The sequence below is a fragment of the Pseudophryne corroboree genome, unplaced genomic scaffold, assembly GCF_028390025.1.
Source record: "Pseudophryne corroboree isolate aPseCor3 unplaced genomic scaffold, aPseCor3.hap2 scaffold_283, whole genome shotgun sequence".
In the NCBI taxonomy this organism is placed as follows: domain Eukaryota; kingdom Metazoa; phylum Chordata; class Amphibia; order Anura; family Myobatrachidae; genus Pseudophryne; species Pseudophryne corroboree.
The window spans coordinates 553,814-579,585 of NW_026969494.1; the positions used below are offsets into that span (position 1 = coordinate 553,814).

The 25,772-nt window shown below is 45.5% G+C and overlaps 1 protein-coding gene across 1 annotated transcript; it reads left to right on the forward strand.

The window, feature by feature from the left end:
* The first annotated feature begins 22,206 nt into the window (after positions 1-22,206).
* LOC135014603 (olfactory receptor 8B8-like) lies at positions 22,207-23,148 on the forward strand. The gene has a single exon (XM_063952734.1). The coding sequence runs from the start codon at positions 22,207-22,209 to the stop codon at positions 23,146-23,148; it is 942 nt and encodes a 313-aa protein (XP_063808804.1).
* Positions 23,149-25,772: the final 2,624 nt, after the last annotated feature.

Genomic DNA, 25,772 nt, shown 5'->3' on the forward strand with positions numbered 1-25,772 from the left:
CTGGGGTTCCGAGGGTTGGGGCGGTGGTGCGGGTGGGGGAGGGGAGGGTGCAGGAGGGGTGGGTGCAGGATGGGGTAGTTGCGGTGGTGGTGCGGGTTGGGTGAAGGGTGCAGCAGGGGGGAGAGGTGGGTATGGGGGAGGGGCCGGTTTGCAGCGGGGGGGAGGGGCAGGGGTGCTGCAGGTGTGGGAGCTACGGGTGGGGGCGTGAGTACCGCGGGTGGGAGCGGATGTGGGGGATGCGTTGGGTGCCGCAGGGGGGGCCAGCGGGTGTTGGTGCTGTGGGTGGGGGAGGGGGCAGAGTTCCACAGGTGGTGCGGGTGTTGGTGCTGCGGGTGGGGGAGGGGGTGGAGTGCCACTGGGGGTGGGTGGATGCGGTGGGTGTCGCGGGTAGGTGGCACGGGTGTTGGTGCTGCGGGTGGGAGTGCCGCGGGTGGGGGGTGAATGCGGTTGGTTGCCTCGGGTGTTGGTGCTACGGGTGGGGGAGGGGGCGGGAGTTCCGCGGGTGGGTGGCGCGGGTGTTTGTGCTCTGGGTGGGGGAGGGGACGGGAGTGCTGAGGGTGGTGGGTGGATGCGACGGGTGTTTGTGCTACGGGTGGGGGCGGGAGCAGTGGCGCCACAAGGTGGGTGCGGGGGGTGCGGCCCGCACCCGGGTGTTACCCTCTGAGGGGTGACACCAAAGTGCCAGCTCCTGTCACAACGCAGAAGCCAGCACTGCAGATTCAGCAGTGTCCGGGTGAAGGCCGTATGCCCCGACCCACAATGTGCCAAAAACGGGGTCGGGACGCGAAGCCACGCCCCTTCCGTGAAGCCACGCCCCCTTTTCACCCGCGACCGCGGGTAAGTGACGGGTGGATGCCGCGGGTGGGGGGCAGATGCGGGTGGTTGCCGCGAGTGGGAGGGGGGTGCGAGCTGTGCCGAAAACGGGGTCGGGACGTGAAGCCACCCCCCCTTCTGCAAAGCCAAGCCTTCTTTCACCCCTGACCACGGGTAAGTGACGGGTGGATGCCGCTGGAGGTTGCCGCGGGTGGGAGAGGGAGCGAGAGCAGCTGCCAGTGCTCAGCATGTCCCCCTGAACTCTGCAGCAGCCGCTAGTCTGTGAGGTGGGTAGTGTGATTTCCGCTCACAGTCAGGGGCTGCGATGTCACCAGAGAGTGTACGGGAAGGAGGGAGACAGGGGACTGGGCGGAGATGGGGAGGGGACTGGGCGGAGAGAGGGAGGGGACTGTTCCTGGCCAGATCTGTGCCTGTGACTCCGCCCAGCATTACGGGCACAGAGTCACAGACTTGGGTAAATATATAGGAGATGTTGCCATAGCAAGGATAATTCTTCACAGCCTTCAGTTTACTCTCAAAACTGCATTACTCAGTTAAACACATTCTACAGTTCAGCATCAAAGCTTGTTTCTATTTGGACAATTCAACATTCATTTTCAAGTCTGTTTTAAACGCAGTTCCATGAACATTTCTTTTATTTATCTTTAAGATTTATCCTGAATATTATTTCTACCATTCATGCAATACGTCAGTACAATATGATGATTAACAACTTGTCATTTAACATTTTACTGAAATCGTTATTTTCAATAAATATATGAAATGGAACTTTCTTCGTCCTCCCTGCTTTCTTCATACCCCAGCACCTACACCTGTGGTTGGTCCAGGGTTAACGGATTCACGAAAACACCCGGACCTGACAGTAAGCACTGGCCACATGGATCCGTCAAGTGACCAATTCGCAGGAGGCGGTGCTACGTCAGATATCCTTTCCCGTCTGGAAAATCAGGAGTCTATACAGACACAAATAGTTCAGTTTATGCAAACTATGGCAGATCGTTTGGAGATTCTTCATACGGCTATTAAAACATCTCAAGTCCGGATTCCAACTCCGGTTGTCCCTGTTACCACTACGGCTTCTCCTGTGACGCTGCCTACGTCCCGCTTGCAGTTACCCTCTCCGAGTAAGTTTGACGGAACTCCAAAACTTTGCAGAGGATTCCTGAATCAATGCGAGATCCAGTTCGAACTGTTGTCCGCCAGTTTCCCATCAGCTCGGTCTAAGGTTGCATATATTATTGCCCTCCTCTCCGGTCAGGATCTGGAGTGGGCATCACCATTATGGGAAAGAGGAGATCCTATCCTCTCTAATTACAAGGAGTTCGTATCATCCTTCCGGAGAATCTTTGACGAACCAGGCAGAACCACCTCAGCATCTTTGGAGATTCTCCGTCTACATCAAGGTTTACGTCCTGTCAGTCAATATTAGAGATGTGCACCGGAAATTATTCGGGTTTTGTGTTTTGGTTTTGGGTTCGGTTCCGCGGCAGTGTTTTGGGTTCGAACGCGTTTTGGCAAAACCTCACCGAATTTTTTTTGTCGGATTCAGGTGTGTTTTGGATTCGGGTGTTTTTTTCAAAAAACCCTAAAAAACAGCTTAAATCATTAAATTTGGGGGTCATTTTGATCCCATAGTATTATCAACCTCAATAACCATAATTTACACTTATTTACAGTCTATTCTGAATACGTCACACCTCACAATATTATTTTTAGTCCTAAAATTTGCACCAAGGTCGCTGGATGACTAAGCTCAGCGACCCAAGTGGCCGACACAAACACCTGGCCCATCTAGGAGTGGCACTGCAGTGTTACGCAGGATGGCCCTTCCAAAAAACACTCCCCAAACAGCACATGACGCAAAGAAAAAAGAGGCGCAATGAGGTAGCTGCGTGACTAAGCTCAGCGACCCAAGTGGCCGACACAAACACCTGGCCCATCTAGGAGTGGCACTGCAGTGTCAGGCAGGATGGCCCTTCAAAAAACTACTCCCCAAACAGCACATGATGCAAAGAAAAAAAGAGGCGCAATGAGGTAGCTGTGTGAGTAAGCTAAGCGACCCTAGTGGCCGACACAAACACCTGGCCCATCTAGGAGTGGCACTGCAGTGTCACGCAGGATGGTCCTTCAAAAAACTACTCCCCAAACAGCACATGACGCAAAGAAAAAAAGAGGTGCAATGAGGTAGCTGTGTGACTAAGCTCAGCGACCCAAGTGGCCGACACAAACACCTGGCCCATCTAGGAGTGGCACTGCAGTGTCAGGCAGGCTGGCCCTTCAAAAAACTACTCCCCAAACAGCACATGACGCAAAGAAAAAAAGAGGAGCAATGAGGTAGCTGTGTGAGTAAGCTAAGCGACCCTAGTGGCCGACACAAACACCTGGCCCATCTAGGAGTGGCACTGCAGTGTCACGCAGGCTGGCCCTTCAAAAAACTACTCCCCAAACAGCACATGATGCAAAGAAAAAAAGAGGCGCAATGAGGTAGCTGTGTGAGTAAGCTAAGCGACCCTAGTGGCCGACACAAACACCTGGCCCATCTAGGAGTGGCACTGCAGTGTCAGGCAGGATGGCCCTTCAAAAAAATACTCCCCAAACAGCACATGACGCAAAGAAAAAAAGAGGCGCAATGAGGTAGCTGTGTGAGTAAGCTAAGCGACCCTAGTGGCCGACACAAACACCTGGCCCATCTAGGAGTGGCACTGCAGTGTCACGCAGGATGGTCCTTCAAAAAACTACTCCCCAAACAGCACATGACGCAAAGAAAAAAAGAGGCGCAATGAGGTAGCTGTGTGACTAAGCTCAGCGACCCAAGTGGCCGACACAAACACCTGGCCCATCTAGGAGTGGCACTGCAGTGTCACGCAGGCTGGCCCTTCAAAAAACTACTCCCCAAACAGCACATGACGCAAAGAAAAAAAGAGGCGCAATGAGGTAGCTGTGTGAGTAAGCTAAGCGACCCTAGTGGCCGACACAAACACCTGGCCCATCTAGGAGTGGCACTGCAGTGTCACGCAGGATGGTCCTTCAAAAAACTACTCCCCAAACAGCACATGACGCAAAGAAAAAAAGAGGCGCAATGAGGTAGCTGTGTGAGTAAGCTAAGCGACCCTAGTGGCCAACACAAACACCTGGCCCATCTAGGAGTGGCACTGCAGTGTCACGCAGGATGGCCCTTCCAAAAAACACTCCCCAAACAGCACATGACGCAAAGAAAAATTAAAGAAAAAAGAGGTGCAATATGGAATTGTCCTTGGGCCCTCCCACCCACCCTTATGTTGTATAAACAGGACATGCACACTTTCACCAACCCATCATTTCAGTGACAGGGTCTGCCACACGACTGTGACTGAAATGACGGGTTGGTTTGGACCCCCACCAAAAAAGAAGCAATTAATCTTTCCTTGCACAAACTGGCTCTACAGAGGCAAGATGTCCACCTCATCATCATCCTCCGATTCATCACCGTGTACATCCCCCTTCTTACAGATTATCAATTCGTCCCCACTGGAATCCACCATCTCAGCTCCCTGTGTACTTTGTGGAGGCAATTGCTGCTGGTGAATGTCTCCACGGAGGAATTGATTATAATTAATTTTAATGAACATCATCTTCTCCACATTTTCTGGAAGTAACCTCGTACGCCGATTGCTGACAAGGTGAGCGGCGGCACTAAACACTCTTTTGGAATACACACTTGTGGGAGGGCAACTTAGGTAGAATAAAGCAAGTTTGTGCAAGGGCCTCCAATTTGCCACTTTTTCCTGCCAGTATACGTACGGACTGTCTGACGTGCCTACTTGGATGCGGTCACTCATATAATCCTCCACCATTCTTTCTATGGTGAGAGAATCATATGCAGTGACAGTAGACGACATGTCCGTAATCGTTGGCAGGTCCTTCAGTCCGGACCAGATGTCAGCATCAGCAGTCGCTCCAGACTGCCCTGCATCACCGCCAGCGGGTGGGCTCGGAATTCTGAGCCTTTTCCTCGCATCCCCAATTGCAGGAGAATGTGAAGGAGGAGCTGTTGACCGATCAAGTTTCACTTGACTTGATAATTTTCTCACCAGCAGGTCTTTGAACCCCTGCAGACTTGTGTCTGCCGCAAAGAGAGATACAACGTAGGTTTTAAATCTAGGATCGAGCACGGTGGCCAAAATGTAGTGCTCTGATTTCAACAGATTGACCACCCGTGAATCCTGGTTAAGCGAATGAAGGGCTCCATCCACAAGTCCCACATGCCTAGCGGAATCGCTCTTTCTTAGCTCCTCCTTCAATGTTTCCAGCTTCTTCTGCAAAAGCCTGATGAGGGGAATGACCTGACTCAGGCTGGCAGTGTCTGAACTGACTACACGTGTGGCAAGTTCAAAAGGTTGCAGAACCTTGCACAACGTTGAAATCATTCTCCACTGCGCTGGAGACAGGTGCATTCCACCTCCTATATCGTGGTCAGATGTATAGGCTTGAATGGCCTTTTGCTGCTCCTCCAACCTCTGAAGCATATAGAGGGTTGAATTCCACCTCGTCACCACTTCTTGCTTCAGATGATGGCAGGGCAGATTCAGGCGTTTTTGGTGTTGCTCCAGTCTTCTGTACGTGGTGCCTGTATGCTGAAAGTGTCCTGCAATTCTTCTGGCCACCGACAGCATCTCTTGCACGCCCCTGTCGTTTTTTAACTAATTCTGCACCACCAAATTCAAGGTATGTGCAAAACATGGGACGTGCTGGAATTTGCCCAGATATAATGCACGCACAATATTGCTGGCGTTGTCCAATGCCACAAATCCACAGGAGAGTCCAATTGGGGTAAGCCATTCTGCGATGATCTTCCTCAGTTGCCGTAAGAGGTTTTCAGCTGTGTGCGTATTCTGGAAAGCGGTGATACAAAGCGTAGCCTGCCTAGGAAAGAGTTGGCGTTTGCGAGATGCTGCTACTGGTGCCGCCGCTGCTGTTCTTGCGGCGGGAGTCAATACATCTAGCCAGTGGGCTATCACAGTCATATAGTCCTGAGTCTGCCCTGCTCCACTTGTCCACATGTCCATGGTTAAGTGGACATTGGGTACAACTGCATTTTTTAGGACACTGGTGAGTCTTTTTCTGAGGTCTGTGTACATTTTCAGTATCGCCTGCCTAGAGAAATGGAACCTAGATGGTATTTGGTACCGGGGACACATTACCTCAAACAAGTCTATAGTTGGCTCTGCAGTAATGATGGATACCGGAACCATGTTTCTCACCGCCCAGGATGCCAAGGCCTCAGTTATCCGCTTTGCAGCAGAATGACTGCTGTGATATTTCATCTTCCTCGCAAAGGACTGTTGGACAGTCAATTGCTTGGTGGAAGTAGTAAAAGTGGTCTTACGACTTCCCCTCTGGGATGACCATTGACTCCCAGCAGCAACAACAGCAGCGCCAGCAGCAGTAGGCGTTACACTCAAGGATGCATCGGAGGAATCCCATGCAGGAGAGGACTTGTCAGAATTGCCAGTGTCATGGCCTGCAGGACTATTGGCATTCCTGGGGAAGGAGGAAATTGACACTGAGGGAGTTGGTGGGGTGGTTTGCGTGAGTTTGGTTACAAGAGGAAGGGATTTACTGGTCAGTGGACTGCTTCCGCTGTCACCCAAAGTTTTTGAACTTGTCACTGACTTATGATGAATGCGCTGCAGGTGACGTATAAGGGAGGATGTTCCGAGGTGGTTAACGTCCTTACCCCTACTTATTACAGCTTGACAAAGGCAACACACGGCTTGACACCTGTTGTCCGCATTTCTGTTGAAATACTTCCACACCGAAGAGCTGATTTTTTTGGTATTTTCACCAGGCATGTCAATGGCCATATTCCTCCCATGGACAACAGGTGTCTCCCCCGGTGCCTGACTTAAACAAACCACCTCACCATCAGAATCCTCCTGGTCAATTTCCTCCCCAGCGCCAGCAACACCCATATCCTCCTCATACTGGTGTACTTCAACACTGACATCTTCAATCTGACTATCAGGAACTGGACTGCGGGTGCTCCTTCCAGCACCTGCAGGGTGCGTGCAAATGGTGGAAGGCGCATACTCTTCACGTCCAGTGTTGGGAAGGTCAGTTCGCACAGTTCTTTGCTGTGCTTTTGCCAGCTTAAGTCTTTTCATTTTTCTAGCGAGAGGCTGAGTGCTTCCATCCTCATGTGAAGCTGAACCACTAGCCATGAACATAGGCCAGGGCCTCAGCCGTTCCTTGCCACTCCGTGTGGTAAATGGCATATTGGCAAGTTTACGCTTCTCCTCCGACGATTTTAATTTAGATTTTTGAGTCCTTTTTTTACTGATCTTTTGTGTTTTGGATTTTACATGATCTGTACTATGACATTGGGCATCGGCCTTGGCAGACGACGTTGATGGAATTTCATCGTCTCGGCCATGACTAGTGGCAGCAGCTTCAGCACGAGGTGGAAGTGGATCTTGATCTTTCCCTATTTTTGGAACCTCAACATTTTTGTTCTCCATATTTTAATAGGCACAACTAATAGGCACCTCAGGTAAACAATGGAGATGGATGGATACTAGTATACTTATGGATGACGAGTGACTGACGACACAGAGGTAGCTACAGCCGTGGACTACCGTACTGTGTCTGCTAGTATAGAGATGATAATGATATAAAAAATATATATATATCACTACTGCAGGTATATATAATATATAATGACGGACCTGCTGGACGCTGTCAGCAGACTGCTGAACTACTAGTATGAAGAAGATAGAAAGAAAAAAAAACCACCACAGGTAGGTATACAATTATGGACGAGCACTGACGACACAGAGGTAGCTACAGCCGTGGACTACCGTACTGTGTTTTCTAGTTTAGAGATGATAATGATATAAAAAATATATATATATCACTACTGCAGGTATATATAATATATAATGACGGACCTGCTGGACGCTGTCAGCAGACTGCTGAACTACTAGTATGAAGAAGATAGAAAAAAAAAACCCACCACAGGTAGGTATACAATTATGGACGAGCACTGACGACACAGAGATAGCCACAGCCGTGGACTACCGTACTGCGTCTGCTAATATTAAGATGATAATGATATAAAAAATATATATATATCACTACTGCAGGTATATATAATATATAATGACGGACCTGCTGGACGCTGTCAGCAGACTGCTGAACTACTAGTATGAAGAGGATAGGAAAAAAAAAAACCCACCACAGGTAGGTATACAATTATGGACGAGCACTGACGACACAGAGGTAGCTACAGCCGTGGACTACCGTACTGTGTCTTCTAGTATAGAGATGATAATGATGTAAAAAATATATATATATCACTACTGCAGGTAAATATATAATATATAATGACGTACCTGCTGGACGCTGTCAGCAGACTGCTGAACTACTAGTATGAAGAAGACAGGAAAAAACCCACCACAGGTAGGTATACAATTATGGACGAGCACTGACGACACAGAGATAGCCACAGCCGTGGACTACCGTACTGCGTCTGCTAATATTAAGATGATAATGATATAAAAAATATATATATATCACTACTGCAGGTATATATAATATATAATGATGGACCTGCTGGACGCTGTCAGCAGACTGCTGAACTACTAGTATGAAGAAGATAGAAAAAAAAAACCACCACAGTTAGGTATACAATTATGGACGAGCACTGACGACACAGAGATTGCCACAGCCGTGGACTACCGTACTGCGTCTGCTAATATAGAGATGATAATGATATAAAAAATATATATATATCACTACTGCAGGTATATATAAAATATAATGATGGACCTGCTGGACGCTGTCAGCAGACTGCTGAACTACTAGTATGAAGAAGATAGAAAAAAAAAAAACCACCACAGGTAGGTATACAATTATGGACGAGCACTGACGACACAGAGGTAGCTACAGCCGTGGACTACCGTACTGTGTCTGCTAGTATAGAGATGATAATGATATAAAAAATATATATATATCACTACTGCAGGTATATATAATATATAATGACGGACCTGCTGGACGCTGTCAGCAGACTGCTGAACTACTACTATGAAGAAGATAGAAAAAAAAACTCACCACAGGTAGGTATACAATTATGGACGAGCACTGACGACACAGAGGTAGCTACAGCCGTGGACTACCGTACTGTGTCTGCTAATATAGAGATGATAAAGATGATAGAGATGAACAAAAAAAATATAACACTACTGCAGGTAAATATTTATATAATATAATGAATGACGGACCTGCTGGACACTGTCAGCAGAATGCGTTTATAAAATAAATAAAAAAACACCACAGGAGTGTTTGTTAAACTTTTTCAGGCAGACTATATACTGGTGGTGAGTGGTCACCCTGGCAGCAAAAGTGTGCACTGTACTCCTGCTATAACTGCTCCCCAGTCTCCCCCCACAATTAAGCTGTGTGAGCACTGGCAGTGAGCACTCAGCACAGTCAGATATACATACATAGATGATATATCATTATCATATTATCATGCAGCATACTGAGGCTGAGCACAGATATAGTATGTGACTGTGTATCGTTTTTTTTCAGGCAGAGAACGGATTAAAATTAAACTGGTGGTCACACTATCAGCAAAACTCTGCTGCACTGTACTGAGTACTCCTCCTAATGCTCCCCAAATTAGTAAATCAACTCAAGTGTCTCTGACTCTCTAATCTAATCTAAACGGAGAGGACGCCAGCCACTTCCTCTCCCTATCAATCTCAATGCACGTGTGAAAATGGCGGCGACGCGCGGCTCCTTATATAGAATCCGAGTCTCACGAGAATCCGACAGCGGGATGATGATGTTCGGGCGCGCTCGGGTTAACCGAGCAAGGCAGGAGGATCCGAGCCTGCTTGGACCCGTGGAAAAAAAAGCTGAAGTTCGGGCGGGTTCGGATTCAGAGGAACCGAACCCGCTCATCTCTAGTCAATATATTATTCAGTTTCGCACGTTGTCTTCAGAGTTAAACTGGAATGAGGAGGCCCTGATCGCCGCGTTTTGGAATGGACTTTCAGAGAAAATCAAGGATGATTTAACAATCCGGGATGTGCCAATTAAACAGGGTGAATTGATTTCTCTCTGTAACAAACTTGACCTACGCTACAGAGAGCGATGTTTAGAGAAATCCAGGGCAGAGCGATCCAGTCCATGTTATCATCCTAGGCCTCGACAAGATTCTTCATCACAGTCTCCGGTAACGACAGAAGAACCTATGCAGATTGGGCCCTCTCGCCTCACAGAGGAGGAACGACTTCGTCGTCGACAGGGTAACCTCTGCATGTACTGCGGGTCCTCCGAACATTTAGTTAAATTCTGCAAACTCCGGCCTGGAAACTCTCGCTCCTAGCTTATTCAAGGGAGGTTAAGCTAGGAGTTACTTTAGAATCACATTCTGGGAAAGAGCCGAACTTGTCTATTCAATTAGAAGTTCCAAGTTCTACAGTGAAAGTTTCAGCCCTCCTAGATTCCGGGGCAGCCGAGAACTTCATCTCCTCAGCCTTTGTCTTACGGTCTAAAGTTCAAACCATGCCTCTGGAAGCAGCAGTTGCTGTTACAGCAGTGGATGGAAGTCGAATTCCAGATGGTATAATTACCCATCGAACCATATATCTCAAGATGAAAGTTGGCGTGCTCCATTCCGAATACATCTCCTTCTACGTGATTCCCAAAGCCTCTCATGATGTGATACTTGGTTTACCTTGGCTACAGAAACATAATCCACAATTTAATTGGCAAACCATGGAAGTCCTTTCGTGGGGTAAATCCTGTACCAAGGACTGTTTAGCTTCAATTGTACCTCTCCGGTCAATTAGCCTTCCTGACCTACCTTCGGTGTATCAATCATTTGCGGATGTTTTCAGTAAACAAGCAGCAGACTCTCTACCCCCTCATCGCGAATGGGACTGCCCAATCATCTTGGTTCTGGGCAAAACCCCTCCTAGGGGACGAATTTATCCGCTATCCATCCCAGAGACTCAAGCTATGTCTGATTATATACAAGAAAATCTAACTAAAGGATTTATCAGACCATCTTCTTCACCTGCAGGAGCTGGATTCTTCTTCGTTAAGAAGAAGGATGGTGGGTTACGACCATGCATAGATTACCGTGGACTCAATGAGATCACTGTGAAAAACAAGTACTCATTACCATTAATTTCAGAAATAATTATTACGAATACCTTGTAATGCCTTTTGGTCTTTGTAATGCGCCTGCAGTTTTCCAAAGCTACGTGAATGAACTTTTTCGTGATCTTCTCTACAAGTGTCTAGTAGTGTACCTGGATGATATCCTAATATTCTCTAAGGATCTAAAGTCTCACCGTCACCAAGTTAAAGAGGTACTGACACGTCTGAGGAAAAATCAACTTTATTGTAAGTTAGAGAAGTGGACTTTTGAAGTATCTTCCATACCGTTCCTTGGTTACATCATTTCTGGATCAGAGCTATGTATGGATCCTGGTAAGGTACAAGCTATCCGAGATTGGTCCACTCCTACAACTCTCAAGGGGATTCAACGATTTCTTGGCTTTGCTAATTTCTATAGGAGATTCATTAAGAATTTTTCTACGTTAGCTGCTCCCATCACAGCCTTAACTCGCAAGGGAGCAAATCCTATGAACTGGTCTTCTGAAGCAATCAAAGCCTTCTTTGATTTAAAGCAAGCCTTTGTGTCAGCCCCCATTCTTCGACAGCCTGATTTGAACCGTCCCTTTCTACTAGAGGTGGATGCATCTACAGAAGCAGTAGGAGCTGTGTTGTCACAAGTCTTTGAAGATAAAAAAGTCCATCCCTGCAGATATTTCTCCCGTAAGTTCCTCCCGGTTGAACGTAATTATGCAATCGGTGAGCAAGAATTACTTGCCATCAAGTTGGCATTTGAGGAGTGGAGATACCTTCTAGAAGGAGCACAACATCACATTACAGTATATACTGATCATAAGAATCTTCTATATCTGGAGTCAGCTCAGTGCTTGAATCCACGACAAGCTCGATGGGCGCTTTTCTTCACACGATTTAATTTCAAGCTCACCTATCGTCCAGGGTCTCAGAACAAAAAGGCAGATGCCCTTTCTCAGTCCTTTGCTCTTCTGAATTAAATTATGCTACCACGAATCAAGCCATTGTGAATCCTACGTCCTTTTTAGTGACTCGAACCTCTCCAGTTCCTCTGCCTGGCAAAACCTTTGTCGCCACAAATCTTCGAAAACGGCTGCTTACCTGGGCTCACTCCTCTTCCTTCATGGGTCATCCTGGGGTTCTAAAGACTCTCAAATTTATTCAACAGTCTTCTTGGTGGCCACGTCTCAAAGCCGATGTTCAAGAGTTTATAGCAGCATGTCCTAAATGTGCCCAACATAAGAGTCCAAGAGGTTCTCCACCAGGTTTATTACATCCATTATCTATACCCAAACAACCATGGACTCATATCTCAATGGATTTCGTGACCGATCTACCTCCATCAAAAGGGCGAAATACCATTTGGGTGATAGTGGATCGATTTTCGAAAATGGCACATTTCATCCCATTAACTGGATTACCATCAGCCCCTTTACTAGCCAGATTGTTCATTTCTGAAATCTTCAAGTTGCATGGCCTTCCTCGAGAGATCATCTCTGATCGGGGAACACAGTTTGTGGCCAAGTTTTGGAGGTCGCTTTGTTCATCTTTAAATGTCAAGTTGAATTTTTCTTCTGCATATCATCCTCAGGCAGATGGACAAACTGAGAGAGTAAACCAAGACCTTGAAACATTTCTCCGGCTATATATATCGTCCTCACAGGATGACTGGGTTGACTACCTTCCATTGGCAGAATTTGCTCATAATAATCTCTTCCATTCGTCTTCAGAATCTACGCCCTTTTATATTAACTTTGGCTTTCATCCTCGTGTGCCAGAGTTCCGTCCGTTGCCAGCCCTAGAGGTTCCAGCAGCAGATCAAGAGCTTCAACGTCTATCTAGAATCTGGAGTTGTGTGCGTAAGTCGTTGGTCAAAACTTCCGCTCGTTCCGAATTACAAGGTGGGAGACCAAGTTTGGATTTCTACTCGCAATCTCAGGTTCAAAGTTCCTTCTAAGAAATTTGCTCCCAAGTTTATTGGTCCATTTCCCATTGTAAAGGTACTCAACCCTGTGTCATACAAAGTCAAGTTGCCACCGTCTTTGAGAATTCCTAACGCCTTTCATACATCTTTTTTGAAGCCTTTGCTTCTCAATAAGTTCCGTACTACCCAGTCCAAATCTCCTAAAGTTCACTCTTTGCAGGATGAGGAATTTGAAGTTAAAGAGATTGTGGACTCACGTTCCCGATATGGACGTTTACAGTTTTTGGTCGACTGGAAGGGTTACGGTCCGGAGGAGAGATCCTGGGTTTTTTCTGAAGATGTTCATGCTCCAAGACTCGTACAGAAATTCTTCTTCAAAAATCCTGATAAAGTTCAAAGGTGTTCGCAGACCACCCTTAGAAGAGGGGGTACTGTCACGAACCGGTCTCTCACCTCTGCAGGTTCTGGGGTTCATCCGTTGCCGGTGCGGTTGCTCACTGTGCTGTGCGGCCGTGTGGGGACGCGGCGTGATCAGTGGCACAGGTAGTGCAGAGTCAGGGAACTGGGAATGCGGGGACCAAATGGCCTAAGGCACTGCGGTGTGTCTGCTGTATAGGAGGTGGCCATGTTGGAGACCAAATAAGTAATACAGAGCACTTGTGAAAACACCTGTGGGTAGGTGTAAGACAATCCTGTGCTTGTGCTGCCTTTAAGTAGGCTGGGATTACGTTACTCTGGGCCAGTGATTTGTTGTATCAACGCTATGCCCTAGCTCTGAGCTCTCTCCGTGCATTCCTGTGTCATTCCCGTGGTCCAGATATCGCCTCCGTTCCCAGAGGTCCGTCTGCAGCCTTCACTGCTAAAAGATCCACCGGCTCTCCGCTGTGCTGTCAGTTAATCGCACACCTATTGGAAACAGTTGGATTCCCAGAGTCTTGCATGAGGTTACCCTGTCTGCCTGCTTTCAACCATACAGAGTTTGGAGGATTCCACTGACCTCAGCTGTTCGTTTGTTCTACTCTGCATTTAACCCGTTCATCACCTTTGTCAGCTGCTACAGTTTCACAGTGATCTCCGGAACTCGCAAGTAACCCAATTTAGTACTTTTATTTTCTATGTTGCCATAACAAGGATAATTCTTCACAGCCTTCAGTTTACTCTCAAAACTTCATTGCAAATCCTTACAGTTATTTCTTCATGTCTGCATTACTCAGTTAAACACATTCTACAGTTCAGCATCAAAGCTTGTTTCTATTTGGACAATTCAACATTCATTTTCAAGTCTGTTTTAAACCCAGTTCCATGAACATTTCTTTTATTTATCTTTAAGATTTATCCTGCATATTATTTCTACCATTCATGCAATACGTCAGTACAATATGATGATTAACAACTTGTCATTTAACATTTTACTGAAATTGTTATTTTCAATAAATATATGAAACTGAACTTTCTTTGTCCTCCCTGCTTTCTTCATACCCCAGCACCTACACCTGTGGTTGGTCCAGGGTTAACGGATTCACGAAAACACCCGGACCTGACATATTTTCATTAATATACCAAGTGATTCCTCATGCCTTACTTCCTGTACTGCAGGGTTCCTTCATCTTTACTACAGATTTTAGCTTCCAAGCTCATTTGCCTTCTGTGTAAGACTGTGTTACTGCTGCAGCACTTCACAGACTGATTGTACACCTGTGTAGTCTCCAGATTGCATCAGTGATCTCATACCAGCTAATAACTAGTTGTGTGCCTGAGAATCATACAAACTCCTGTGTTTATTACTGTGTTCTGAACTTATAGAATGATGCCAGCATCCATTCCAAGATGTTTAGGCTTCAGTTCTTTCTTGGTCTGCTAGGCCCCAGTCCATTTTGGAGACTACCCTGGAGTACTGCCGTGATAGTTCCTTATCAGCTTTCTTTGCAAAGTCCAATCAGGTAGCTTTTCCTAGTCATGTGTTCCCTTCAGCCTATCACCGGAGAGCAAGGGGTATATATTCCAGCTCCAAGCACTGGGAAGCTGTCAGTGCTTTGTTGTCCTCAAGCCTGTAGAGAGCTCCTGCAATCTCTTGCTTAACCTTCTTAGGATGTTCAGGTTTTTGTTACCCATATCAACAGACTAACGAATGTATGCTCCATTGCAACACCCTAGGAAGGTTAAAGAGACAGTGCTTTACCAACTTCAGCACTTCCTGACTCCTATCTCCAGGATATCTGCAAACCTGCACCACTGGTTATTTCATCTCCAGGTTATCTGCAAACCTGCATCGCTGGTTATCTCATCTCCAGATTATCTGCAAACCTGCATCGCTGGTTATCTCATCTCCAGGTTATCTGCAAACCTGTACCGCTGGTTATCTCATCTCCAGATTATCTGCAAACCTGCATCGCTGGTTATCTCATCTCCAGGTTATCTGCAAACCTGTACCGCTGGTTATCTCATCTTCTGGATATCTGCAAGCCTGGACGTCTGGTTATCGTATCTCCAGTATACCTGCAAACCTGCAATGCTGGTCAATACAATCTCCAGTATATCTGCAAGCCTGCATCACTGAGTATCCTATCCAGCTATCCTGTACTGCTGGTTCAATCACAGCTTCCAGCTATCCTGTACTGCTAGTTCAATCCCAGCTTCCAGCTGTCCAGCTATCCTGTACTGCTAGTTCAATCCCAGCTTCCAGCTGTCCAGCTATCCTGTACTGCTGGTTCAATCCCAGCTTCCAGCTATCCTGTGATGCTGGTTAAATCCCAGTTTCCAGCTATCCAGCTATCCTGTACTGCTAGTTCAATCCCAGCTTCCAGCTGTCCAGCTATCCTGTACTGCTGGTTCAATCCCAGCTTCAAGCTATCCTGTACTGCTGGTTCAATCCCAGCTTCCAGCTATCCTGTACTGCTGGTTCAATCCCAGCTTCCAGCTATCCTGTACTGCTGTTTCAATCCCAGCTTCCACAAATCATCCTCTACCATAGGTGTCATCCAACTATCCATTGCAATGGTATCCCCAGTGTTCCAGTAACCCCATAGTTGTACTGATACCTGTGACCCTAGACTCTAGCCAAACCTGCCACGCCTGTATGAGCAGACCGTATATTAAGCCTGCACAGTTCTGTCCTCAGTTCTCCAGCCAACCAATAACAAGATCTTATCATATTCCACAAATAATAACAGCCGTGACACTGAGTAATTGATTTTTCTATACATGGTGGCGACATAGTATAAGTAAACAATTTTAATCTGGAGAGATCTGGTAATCTTTGTTATTGTTATATGGGAACAACATCTGTCCCTGCTTTCTCTAAAATGATTAGCAGTGTGCTGCCCATTTCACAACCACCTCTTTGTACTTGTTAAGTAGAGGCAACAGCTTGGGGATGTGTTCAAGATGCCGGCTATCGGGATCCTGACAGTTAGATTGCCAACGCCGGAATCCCAACAGGGCCAGGAGACTGATGCTGTAATCCCGACAGCCGGCATCCCGACCGTAAATATAGCAGGCGGGTTAGGGCAGGGAGGGGCGTTAGGTTTATTCACCTTCTCAGAGGGCTGTAGGGTTAGGGTTAGGCTGCGGGGAAGGAAGGGTGCAGCGGGGTACGGTTAGGCTGCTGGGAGAGGGGGTTAGGGTTAGGCATCACCAGGGGAGGTTAGGTTTAGGCACTAGGGGGAGGGTTAGGGTTAGGTTGCAGAACAGGCAAGGGGTTAGGTTTAGGCACTAAGGTGGGGTAATGTTAGGCACTGGGGGGTTTAGGGTTAGGCTACGGGGAGGGGAGGTTAGGGTTAGGCACCACTGGGGGGGGGGGTAAGGTTTAGGCATTAAGGGGGGAGGGTTAGGCTTAAGCTGCAGGACAGGTGGAGGGTTAGGTTTGCAGTGTGTGCAGTATACACATGGGCCAGGGGGGCCCTCACCACACACCCTGCACCCATTTCTTTCAATACTCACCTCTCCGGAGACCATGGCCGGCGGCAGCATCTCTACACAAATCCTCTGGTAAATAGCACGGCGGCCATATTCCCGGAGTTTTACGCACGCGTAGAAAGGAAATCTCCATTAAAATAGCTGCTGCGCCCTCTAGTGCTCAGACTCTATTTTGCTGCTGGGTGTTGGGTGCTGGCCCTCCTCTGTTAATACATCCCTGCACCAATTTGACATTAAAGTTACTTACTAATGTACGTCCTTAATTTCCGCTTGCCTTCCCTAGTTATGTCTATTTTGGTTCTCCCTTTTTGCTTTTTTAATACTTTTATATACTGTATCCTGTTCACTATTGTATCTACTGAGATTCACAATATTATAACCTGTAAATGTATTTCATAATAATAATAATAATAATAATAATAATAATAATAATGCTAAATGTGCTAATTAGAGCCAGCAAAACAAAATCAAATCAACTCATTAGAGTGTAGAACAAATTAGCTACCTAGTAAATTGGGTTAGATACCTGGTGGCTTTCACACCACTAAGGATTTATTCCCAGACCTAAAGAAATACTATTAATATGTCTGTCCTGGGCCACAAGCAGTGAGTGCACCAAGACTGAGCAGGTATGATTATACAGGTAACTGCTTTATGCCATAATGTATATGCAGCTCTACCATCATTACTGAGTCATCCATTAGTTTATGTTTACCTAGATTAGTTAGATAGTTACATTTGTTACACATGATCAGTAAACAGCAATTATGCTGCAGTTTTCTCTGCTCTAATGCTGGACCCTGCATGTGTTACAATATTATTTTATATGTAGTATATAATATTTAGAATACAATCACATTTTGTGTTCACTACTCATGTAATCCCGGAAAGTGTTATCTAATTACCCCAGATTTGTCATTCATATCCCTGACTCGCATCAAAGGAATATTGTATTCCAGTGCTCACACCTGTGGAAACTGACAATCACACAGTATAACATTGGCTCTGAAATTTTAGATCTGATGCCAAGGGAATATGAAGAACTGTAAAAAGATTTTGTGACTAGAAATCTCTTACTGACAGCAACTTCTGAGATCTGACTTTCATACGTGTGGCCATGCTAGGCTTCAGTGTCACAGCAATCTCACTTAATTGATAAGACACATTCTCATGAATAGCATATTCTCAGTTAACAGAACTGTAGGTCACAGTCTTCTGTATACTAATTAAGTCCCCAGACTTTGTCTCTACCAAGGGCGTCACTACCATAGGTGCAGAAGGTGCAGCTGCTATGGGGCCCAGAGCTGAGAGGGCCCACCTACCCTGTCACAGTTACATGTGTTATATACAAGGGCGTAGCTACCATAGGTGCAGGGAGTGCAGTTGCTATGGGACCAGAGCTGAGAGGGGCCCACCTTCCCTGTCACAGTTACTTGTGTTATACACAGCAGTGTAGCTACCATTGGTGCAGGGGATACAGCTGCTATGGGGCCCAGAGCTGAGAGGCGCCCACCTTCCCTGTCACAGTTACATGTGTTATATACAGCGGTGTAGCTACCATAGGTGCAGGGAGTGCAGCTGCTATGGGGCCCAGAGCTGAGAGGGGCCACCTTCCCTGTCACAGTTACTTGTGTTATATACAGCAGTGTAGCTACCATAGGTGCAGGGAGTGCAGCTGCTATGGGGCCCAGAGCTGAGAGGGGCCCACCTTCACTGTCACAGTTACATGTGTTATATACAAGGGTGTAGCTACCATAGGTGCAGGGAGTGCAGCTGCTATGGGGCCCAGAGCTGAGAGGGGCCACCTTCCCTGTCACAGTTACTTGTGTTATATACAGCAGTGTAGCTACCATTGGTGCAGGGAGTGCAGCTGCTATGGGGCCCAGAGCTGAGAGTGGCCCACCTTCCCTGTCACAGTTACATGTGTATATACAGCAGTGTAGCTACCATTGGTGCAGGGGATACAGCTGCTATGGGGCCCAGAGCTGAGAGGGGCCCACCTTCCCTGTCACAGTTACTTGTGTTATATACAGCGGTGTAGCTACCATAGGTGCAGGGGATGCACCTGCTATGGGGCCCAGAGCTGAGAGGGGCCACCTTCCCTGTCACAGTTACATGGGTTATATACAGATGGGTCCACATTTATCTGGACCTTTAATAGGATTAATTGAGACTGGCCAGTCAGACTTAATCCCCTCCTTTTAATGACTTAATCCCCTGCTGTATTGTTCTCTGTATTGTATTGCAGCTGAGAACAATAGATGAAGGGTTTATGCTAATAAGTAATGTTGTGACTAGGCGCAGAAAACTAGTCAAGATAACCGTGGACCCATCTGTATAGGGTGTAGCTACCATAGGTACAGGCAGTGCAGCTGCTATGGGGACCAGAGCTGAGAGGGGTCACCTTTCCAAACTTACATGTGTTATATACATTTTTCTCCACTCGTTGTAATGTGGCATAAAATTAACTGGAGGACATTATAATGCTACATAATATAAACTGGGGCACTGTCATGTGGCAAAAAATGAAGTATGGGCACTGTAATGTGACATAATATGAACTGGGGTCCCTCTATGTCATCATGTGAAATGGGGGTACTGTGTTGCATAATGTGCATTGGCAGCTCTACAATTGGACATAACGTGATCTATTGCACTACTATGGTTCATAAAACAGAAACTAGGGCACTACTATGGGGCATAACAATAAAGGAAGGCAATACTATGGTTCAGAAAATAAACTAGGGCACTATTATGGGGCAAAAAATGAACAATTGCTGAGGAGAGGTATGTCTCTAGAAGCATTGGGACAGGGGCCCTTCGAAATGTTGCTGTGGGGCCCACAAAGTTCTTGCTACGCCCCTGGTCTCTACCAAGCTTAGGCAATAAATGTACAAAAAACAATAATTATCATTTTGATAGTGTAGGCTTTTATACACTTACTTTATAATCAGTGGTGGCTGCTGCCCGTGGGCTACAGTGCAGACCACACATTGTATGGGGGTGGGGGGCCCGAACGTCAGCACATATGAGAATGCAATGTTGGATGTAATATATGTGCTGGCTGTCTTACCCAGGTATCAGCAGTGCCGCTGTGTTTCATTGAGCCACTGCTGCACGACGCTGCTGATCCCCAGGTAAGGCAGCCGGTACATATATTACATACAACATTACATGTAAGTTTATATGTGCTAACTGCCCCCCTCCCACCCCCCCCCCCCCCCCTATGCAATGTGTGGTCTGAATTACTGGGCAGCAGATGACACTGATTATAATTGTCCCTAACGAATGCCCGTACACATTGTTCTATTAAAAAAATTAGAGGACAAGATTAATTGAAAACGAATAATTAAATTTATTTTATTATTTTTATTTGTGAAACCCATTTAATTAGAGGACAAGAGTAATTGAAAACTAATAATTAAATTTATTTTATTTTTTTATTTATTTGCAGGGTCCCAACTATGTTACCTGGCATATTATGCTTACCAAACCTCACGCACGTGCGCACGCACACGTTGCTAGAGACGGAGATTAGTGGGTGTATGTATGGAGGATGATAAACATATACAATGACATTTTATTTGTTTGTTCTTCTTTAATTAATAAAAATGTAATCTCTGCAGGAAGAAAATTATGGAACGTTAAAAGAGGCTGCCTCAGACTGTATTTATTTATCCAGGTCATCTATCAAACACCTGAGAATGATTCCATACAGTATATATTCACAAGTGCTCTTTATTAATCAAACCCTTTATTCATGAACATACTATCTCATAAATGCATCAACTCACTGCATCACCCTATTATGATAGAACCATATCCTCTGCTTTTTCTTTCTCGGATTACCTTATAAATGTATGTGTGCTGCAATGAATTTAAAGTGTGACTAGACAAACATGACCTAAAATGATTAAGGTAAAACTATGGTTATTTTGGCATTCCATTGCCGCTTTTTTATTTTTTGCCCACTTATACCCCTTTTACACCAAACTTTTGACCAGGATTATTGTTGGGTCTACGAAGGACACAGCTTGGTGTTAAAGGGTCCTTGAAAAATAACCCAGGTTGAGTGACCAGGGAATCCAACCCTGGTAGCTACCAGATAACAGTGCAGTGTAAACAGCTCACCCGGATTATCTGACCTGGGTTGTGATTAAAAGCTGCTGATTGGCTGTGTATGGAGAGGTCCACCTCAAGGGAGAATCTGTGAGTAACATGCAGGGTAAACCTGGGTTCAGTGTAAATGGGGCTGACCCGGTTATAATCTGGGTTCAATGTGCAGTGTAAACAGGGTCTGACTCCGTTCTGACCCAGGTTGGAACTATTTCCAGGAAACCTGAGTAGAACATGGGTTTTTGGTGTAAAAGTGGTTTTATTTAAAGACTGTTATGCTCCTCCCACATCAACAAGTTTAGAATGCAGTCATTCTGACGGGTGTGGTTCGTTTTATCGACAGTGTCTAGGTCGACCACTATAGGTCGACAGTCACTAGGTCAACATGGATGGAAGGTCGACAGGGTTTCTAGGTCGACATGTGCTAGGTCGACAGGTCTAACGGTCGACATGAGGATCTTTATTTATTTATTTGTCGTTTTCTTCGTAAAGTGACGGGGATCCTAAATTAGTGCACCGCGTCCCCTCGCATGGCTCGCTTCGCTCGCCATGCTTCGGGCATGGTGCCTTCGCTCCGCTGCCGCTTCGCTCGGCACACTTTACCGTTCCAATCGTAGTCCACGTGGATCGTTAAGTATGAAAAAATCCAACAAAAAATACAATTTTAAAAACTCATGTCGACCTTTAGACCTGTCGACCTTGCACATGTCGACCTAGAAACCCTGTCGACCTTCCATCCATGTCGACCTATAGTGGTCGACCTAAACATTGTCGACCTAGACACTGTCGATCTTCAGACCGGATCCCCTCACTGACAGTCCCCAGTACTTGGATCAATCAAACTACACCGTTCATTCCTGCCAAATAGGATTATAAATCTGTCAGTCACTCTCTGTCTGCTCTATTAAAGAATCTCCCTCCTAACATACAGTAGAATCTTGCAGCTGAGGAGTGCAGAAGATCATGGGTAGCTGTTTTTTTAAGTATTGTGTAAAATTGTGCTTTGTGTTATACTGTATGTACAATTGTGGCTATACAGCATAAGTATATACAGCAATGCTTTGTCTTTCAGATAATTTTTCCACCATAGAGTAGCCAATGGCGATATTTCTCATGTTAAATAGACTTTTTTTTTTATTTTTGTTTGTTTGTAAAAATAATAAAACTGTTTATTATTACTTGAAAGTATATCAGATCTGGCAATTGCCATCATTGTATCTGTGATATAGACACAAACTTTTCGTCCTTTTCATGCGTGCTGCAAAGTAAAACTAATGGAACAAGCCAACAATACCGGGCTAAGGTATTTTGTTCTCAAAGGTATCTCAGATGTCCCACAGATGCAGGTTCCAATCTTTCTTCTTGTCCTGCTGATTTATCTCACCACACTTGCGTTCAATGTGACCATTCTTCTACTGGTCTGCCTGGATCACCGTCTCCACACTCCCATGTACTTTTTCCTGAATAATTTGTCTATCCTGGATATCTGTTGTTCCACTATTAGTCTCCATAAAGTTCTTATATCATTTATTCTAGGAGATAAAACTATTTCATTTTTTAGCTGCTTTACACAAGTTTATTTATTTTTATCTTTTACTTCTGATGAGCTACTAATTCTGACAGCTATGAGCTATGATCGCTATGTAGCCATCTGCAATCCTTTGCGTTACCATGTAGTTATGAACTATAAGATGTGTTCTCTCTTGGCCTGTGTGTGTTGGGTGTTGGGATTTCTAGATCTCCTGCCATGTCTTTTGGAATTATCATCTTTTACATGCTACACTTCAATGGAAATCAATCATTATTTTTGTGACCTTCTGCCGATTGTTAAACTTTCTTGTAATGACACCACTGCTCTGGAACTTTACATTATTATCGAAGGAATTTTAATTGCTACCTTTATCCCATTAACGCTGACTATTATTTCATATACTTATATTATTGGGACCATACTGAGGATCCAGTCAGCCACAGGAAGACGTAAGGCCTTCTACACGTGTTCCTCACACCTCACAGTCGTCACCCTCCTTTATGCCACTCTGTCTTACCAATATTTTCGGCCAACTGCTCTTATCTCTATGGGCTCCAATAAACTTTCCTCCCTGATTAACACAGTAATTGTTCCCGTACTGAACCCAGTGATCTATAGCTTGAAAAATAAAGATGTCATTGCGGCATATAAACGGTATTTAAGTTGTTTTGAAACTAAATTATAAAAGCGCATTTGAGAATAAAAATATATATATTTGAATATACACATTTTCTGTTTAATAATATAATTTAGGCATTAACTGTGAATATGCAATGTTATTATTAATATGATTATTATTTTTTCGTTGAATTCTACGCTGCTCCACTGTGCCTGACAATTAGCGAACCAGAACAGGTCATAAATAAAGCACAGACATACAGTATAATATAAATTAGATAAATACAGAGACGAAATCAAAGGATAGGAAAAGTCCTGCCAATGAGAGGGCTTACAACATTGACGTATTTTAAATTGCTGTAAGGTGCACACAGGGCCCTGGGAAATGTTGGGCCTGAAATGCCAGAAATAATCACTGTGAGAATGGCATGGTGGCCGATTTCCCGGTGATATACATATGAGCAATTGAGGCGTCTCCAGGAACTAGGGTGGCCTGTACCTGGGAGACCTGATCATGTGCGATGGTATCTGGCACAAAGCCAGAGTCGACTGCTGTGACAGAGAGGATGGGGCCTGCACAGAGGCTGCACACAGGTCCTCTCCTCTCCTAAACTGGCTCATAATGGATCTCTAGGATTAATTTCTCCAGGTCAGTTACTTCCAGCATAGAGCCAGTGGTAAATTGGAGTGAAATAAATTGTAAATTTCGGTGAAGTCCGCAGTTGGAGCACTCCACTGCAAATGTACAATAGGGCTGCAGGTAGTTACATCAGAGGTCCTAATTCAGATCTGATCGCAGCAGCAAACTTATTAGCTAATGGGCAAAACCATGTGCACTGCAGGGGGTGGCAGATATAACATGTGCAGAGAGAGTTAGGGTGTGTACACACGGTGAGATCCTTGCTATGCCCAATTTTTACTTGAGATTTCCCTTGAACTCCCTGGAGCCCAGATAGCACAGATTTTGTCTAACTTTTCTTGAGATATGGACTATGTGTGCTTGCGATTTTGGCTTATGTGAGATTTTGGCTTATGTGAGATTTTGACTATCTCATTAGAATAGTGGGATGACATTACAGGGTTGGGGGAGTGTCTTTTTCTGTCGGCTAAATACTGTCAGCCATTTTAAAACAGTGCATTTCTGCTCTGTGGCTTGTTTGGTGAGGTTTACCTACTAAACACTTCACATTGCTAGTGTGCCTTTCTTTGTTTCTTGCCTTGCTAGAACAAAGTGTTTTTGGATATGGATCACTACCAGCGTGTCAGAATCTTATATGCTCAGGCTGTGGCTGTGTGTGACATGGAGAGAGAGCAGAGGAGGGAGAGGAGACGTGCTCGTCGATCCTGTTGGACCAAGCAGTGGCTGTTGCAGAGGGAATCTCTCTCTCACATGCCATTGTTGAGGCATATTCAGAAGAATAACCCAGAGGACTACCACAACTACCTGCAGATGGACAAGGAGATGTTCCAGGAGCTGCTGCGACTGGTGACACCCCTCATTCAGAAGTAGGATACCTACATGCAGCAGGCCATATCTGTGCAGGACTGGCTGGTGGCTACCCTGCGCTATGTGGCTACCGGGAGATCGCTGCAGAACCTGAAGTTCAGTACCCTGATCTCCCCGCAGGCTATGGGGCTCATCATTCCAGAGACCTGTAAGGCCTTGTACACTGGCCTACTAAAGGACTACTTTAAGGTAAGAACATGCATGTTTTTTGTTTTTTTATTGTGGAATATATGCATTTGGCACTGTGAGGGGCATATGAATAAGTGGCACTATACTGAGGCATATGTGACTGGCACTGTATTGTGGGCTAGTGTAACTGGGACTATACTGGGGCATATGTGGAACTGGCACTATACTGTGGGCATATGTGTAACTGACACTATACCGTGGGCATATTTGTAACTGGCACTGTATCGTGGGCATGTGTAACTGGCACTATACTGGGGCATATGTGGAACTGGCACTATACCGTGGGCATATGTGTAACTGGCACTGTATTGTGGGCATGTGTAACTGGCACTATACTGGGGCATATGTGACTGGCACTGTATCGTGGGAATGTGTAACTGGCACTATACTGGGGCATATGTGGAACTGGTGCTTAACTGTGGGCATATGTGTAACTGGCACTATACCGTGGGCATATGTGGAACTGGCACTATACCGTGGGCATATATGTAACTGACAGTGCAGTATTTGCCAACATCCTGCACCACCAGTATTGTTACAACATCCCTTATACACAAATTAGACAGTATTGTGTAACCCATATGTGTTCATGTGTTTGTGCTAAAAAGAAATGTATTTTGAAAAAAAAATAAACTTTTTTTTTTCTGTTTTCTCTAGTTTCCGACTTCAGCTGAGGAGTGGAGGGCTATTGCGGAGGAATTCCAAGACCAGTTAAACTTCCCCAATTGTGGAGGTGCAATTGACGGGAAACATGTGCGCATCACACCTCCAAGCAAAAGTGGATCCCTTTACTTTAACTATAAAGGGTACTTTAGTATTGTCTTAATGGCAATAGTAAATGCAGATTATGAATTAATTTATATTGATGTGGGGAGAATGGCCGAGCCTCAGATGGGGGCTCCTTAAAGGACACCATATTTTATGAAAGGCTCTTATCCAATCAGCTGCATTTACCTGAGGCGGAGTCTTGCAAAAACGGGATGAACTTTGTTTTC

Coding starts and splice junctions, on each gene's coding strand:
- LOC135014603 (XM_063952734.1), top strand. CDS start 22,207: ATGGAACAAGCCAACAATACCGGGCTAAGGTATTTTGTTCTCAAAGGT.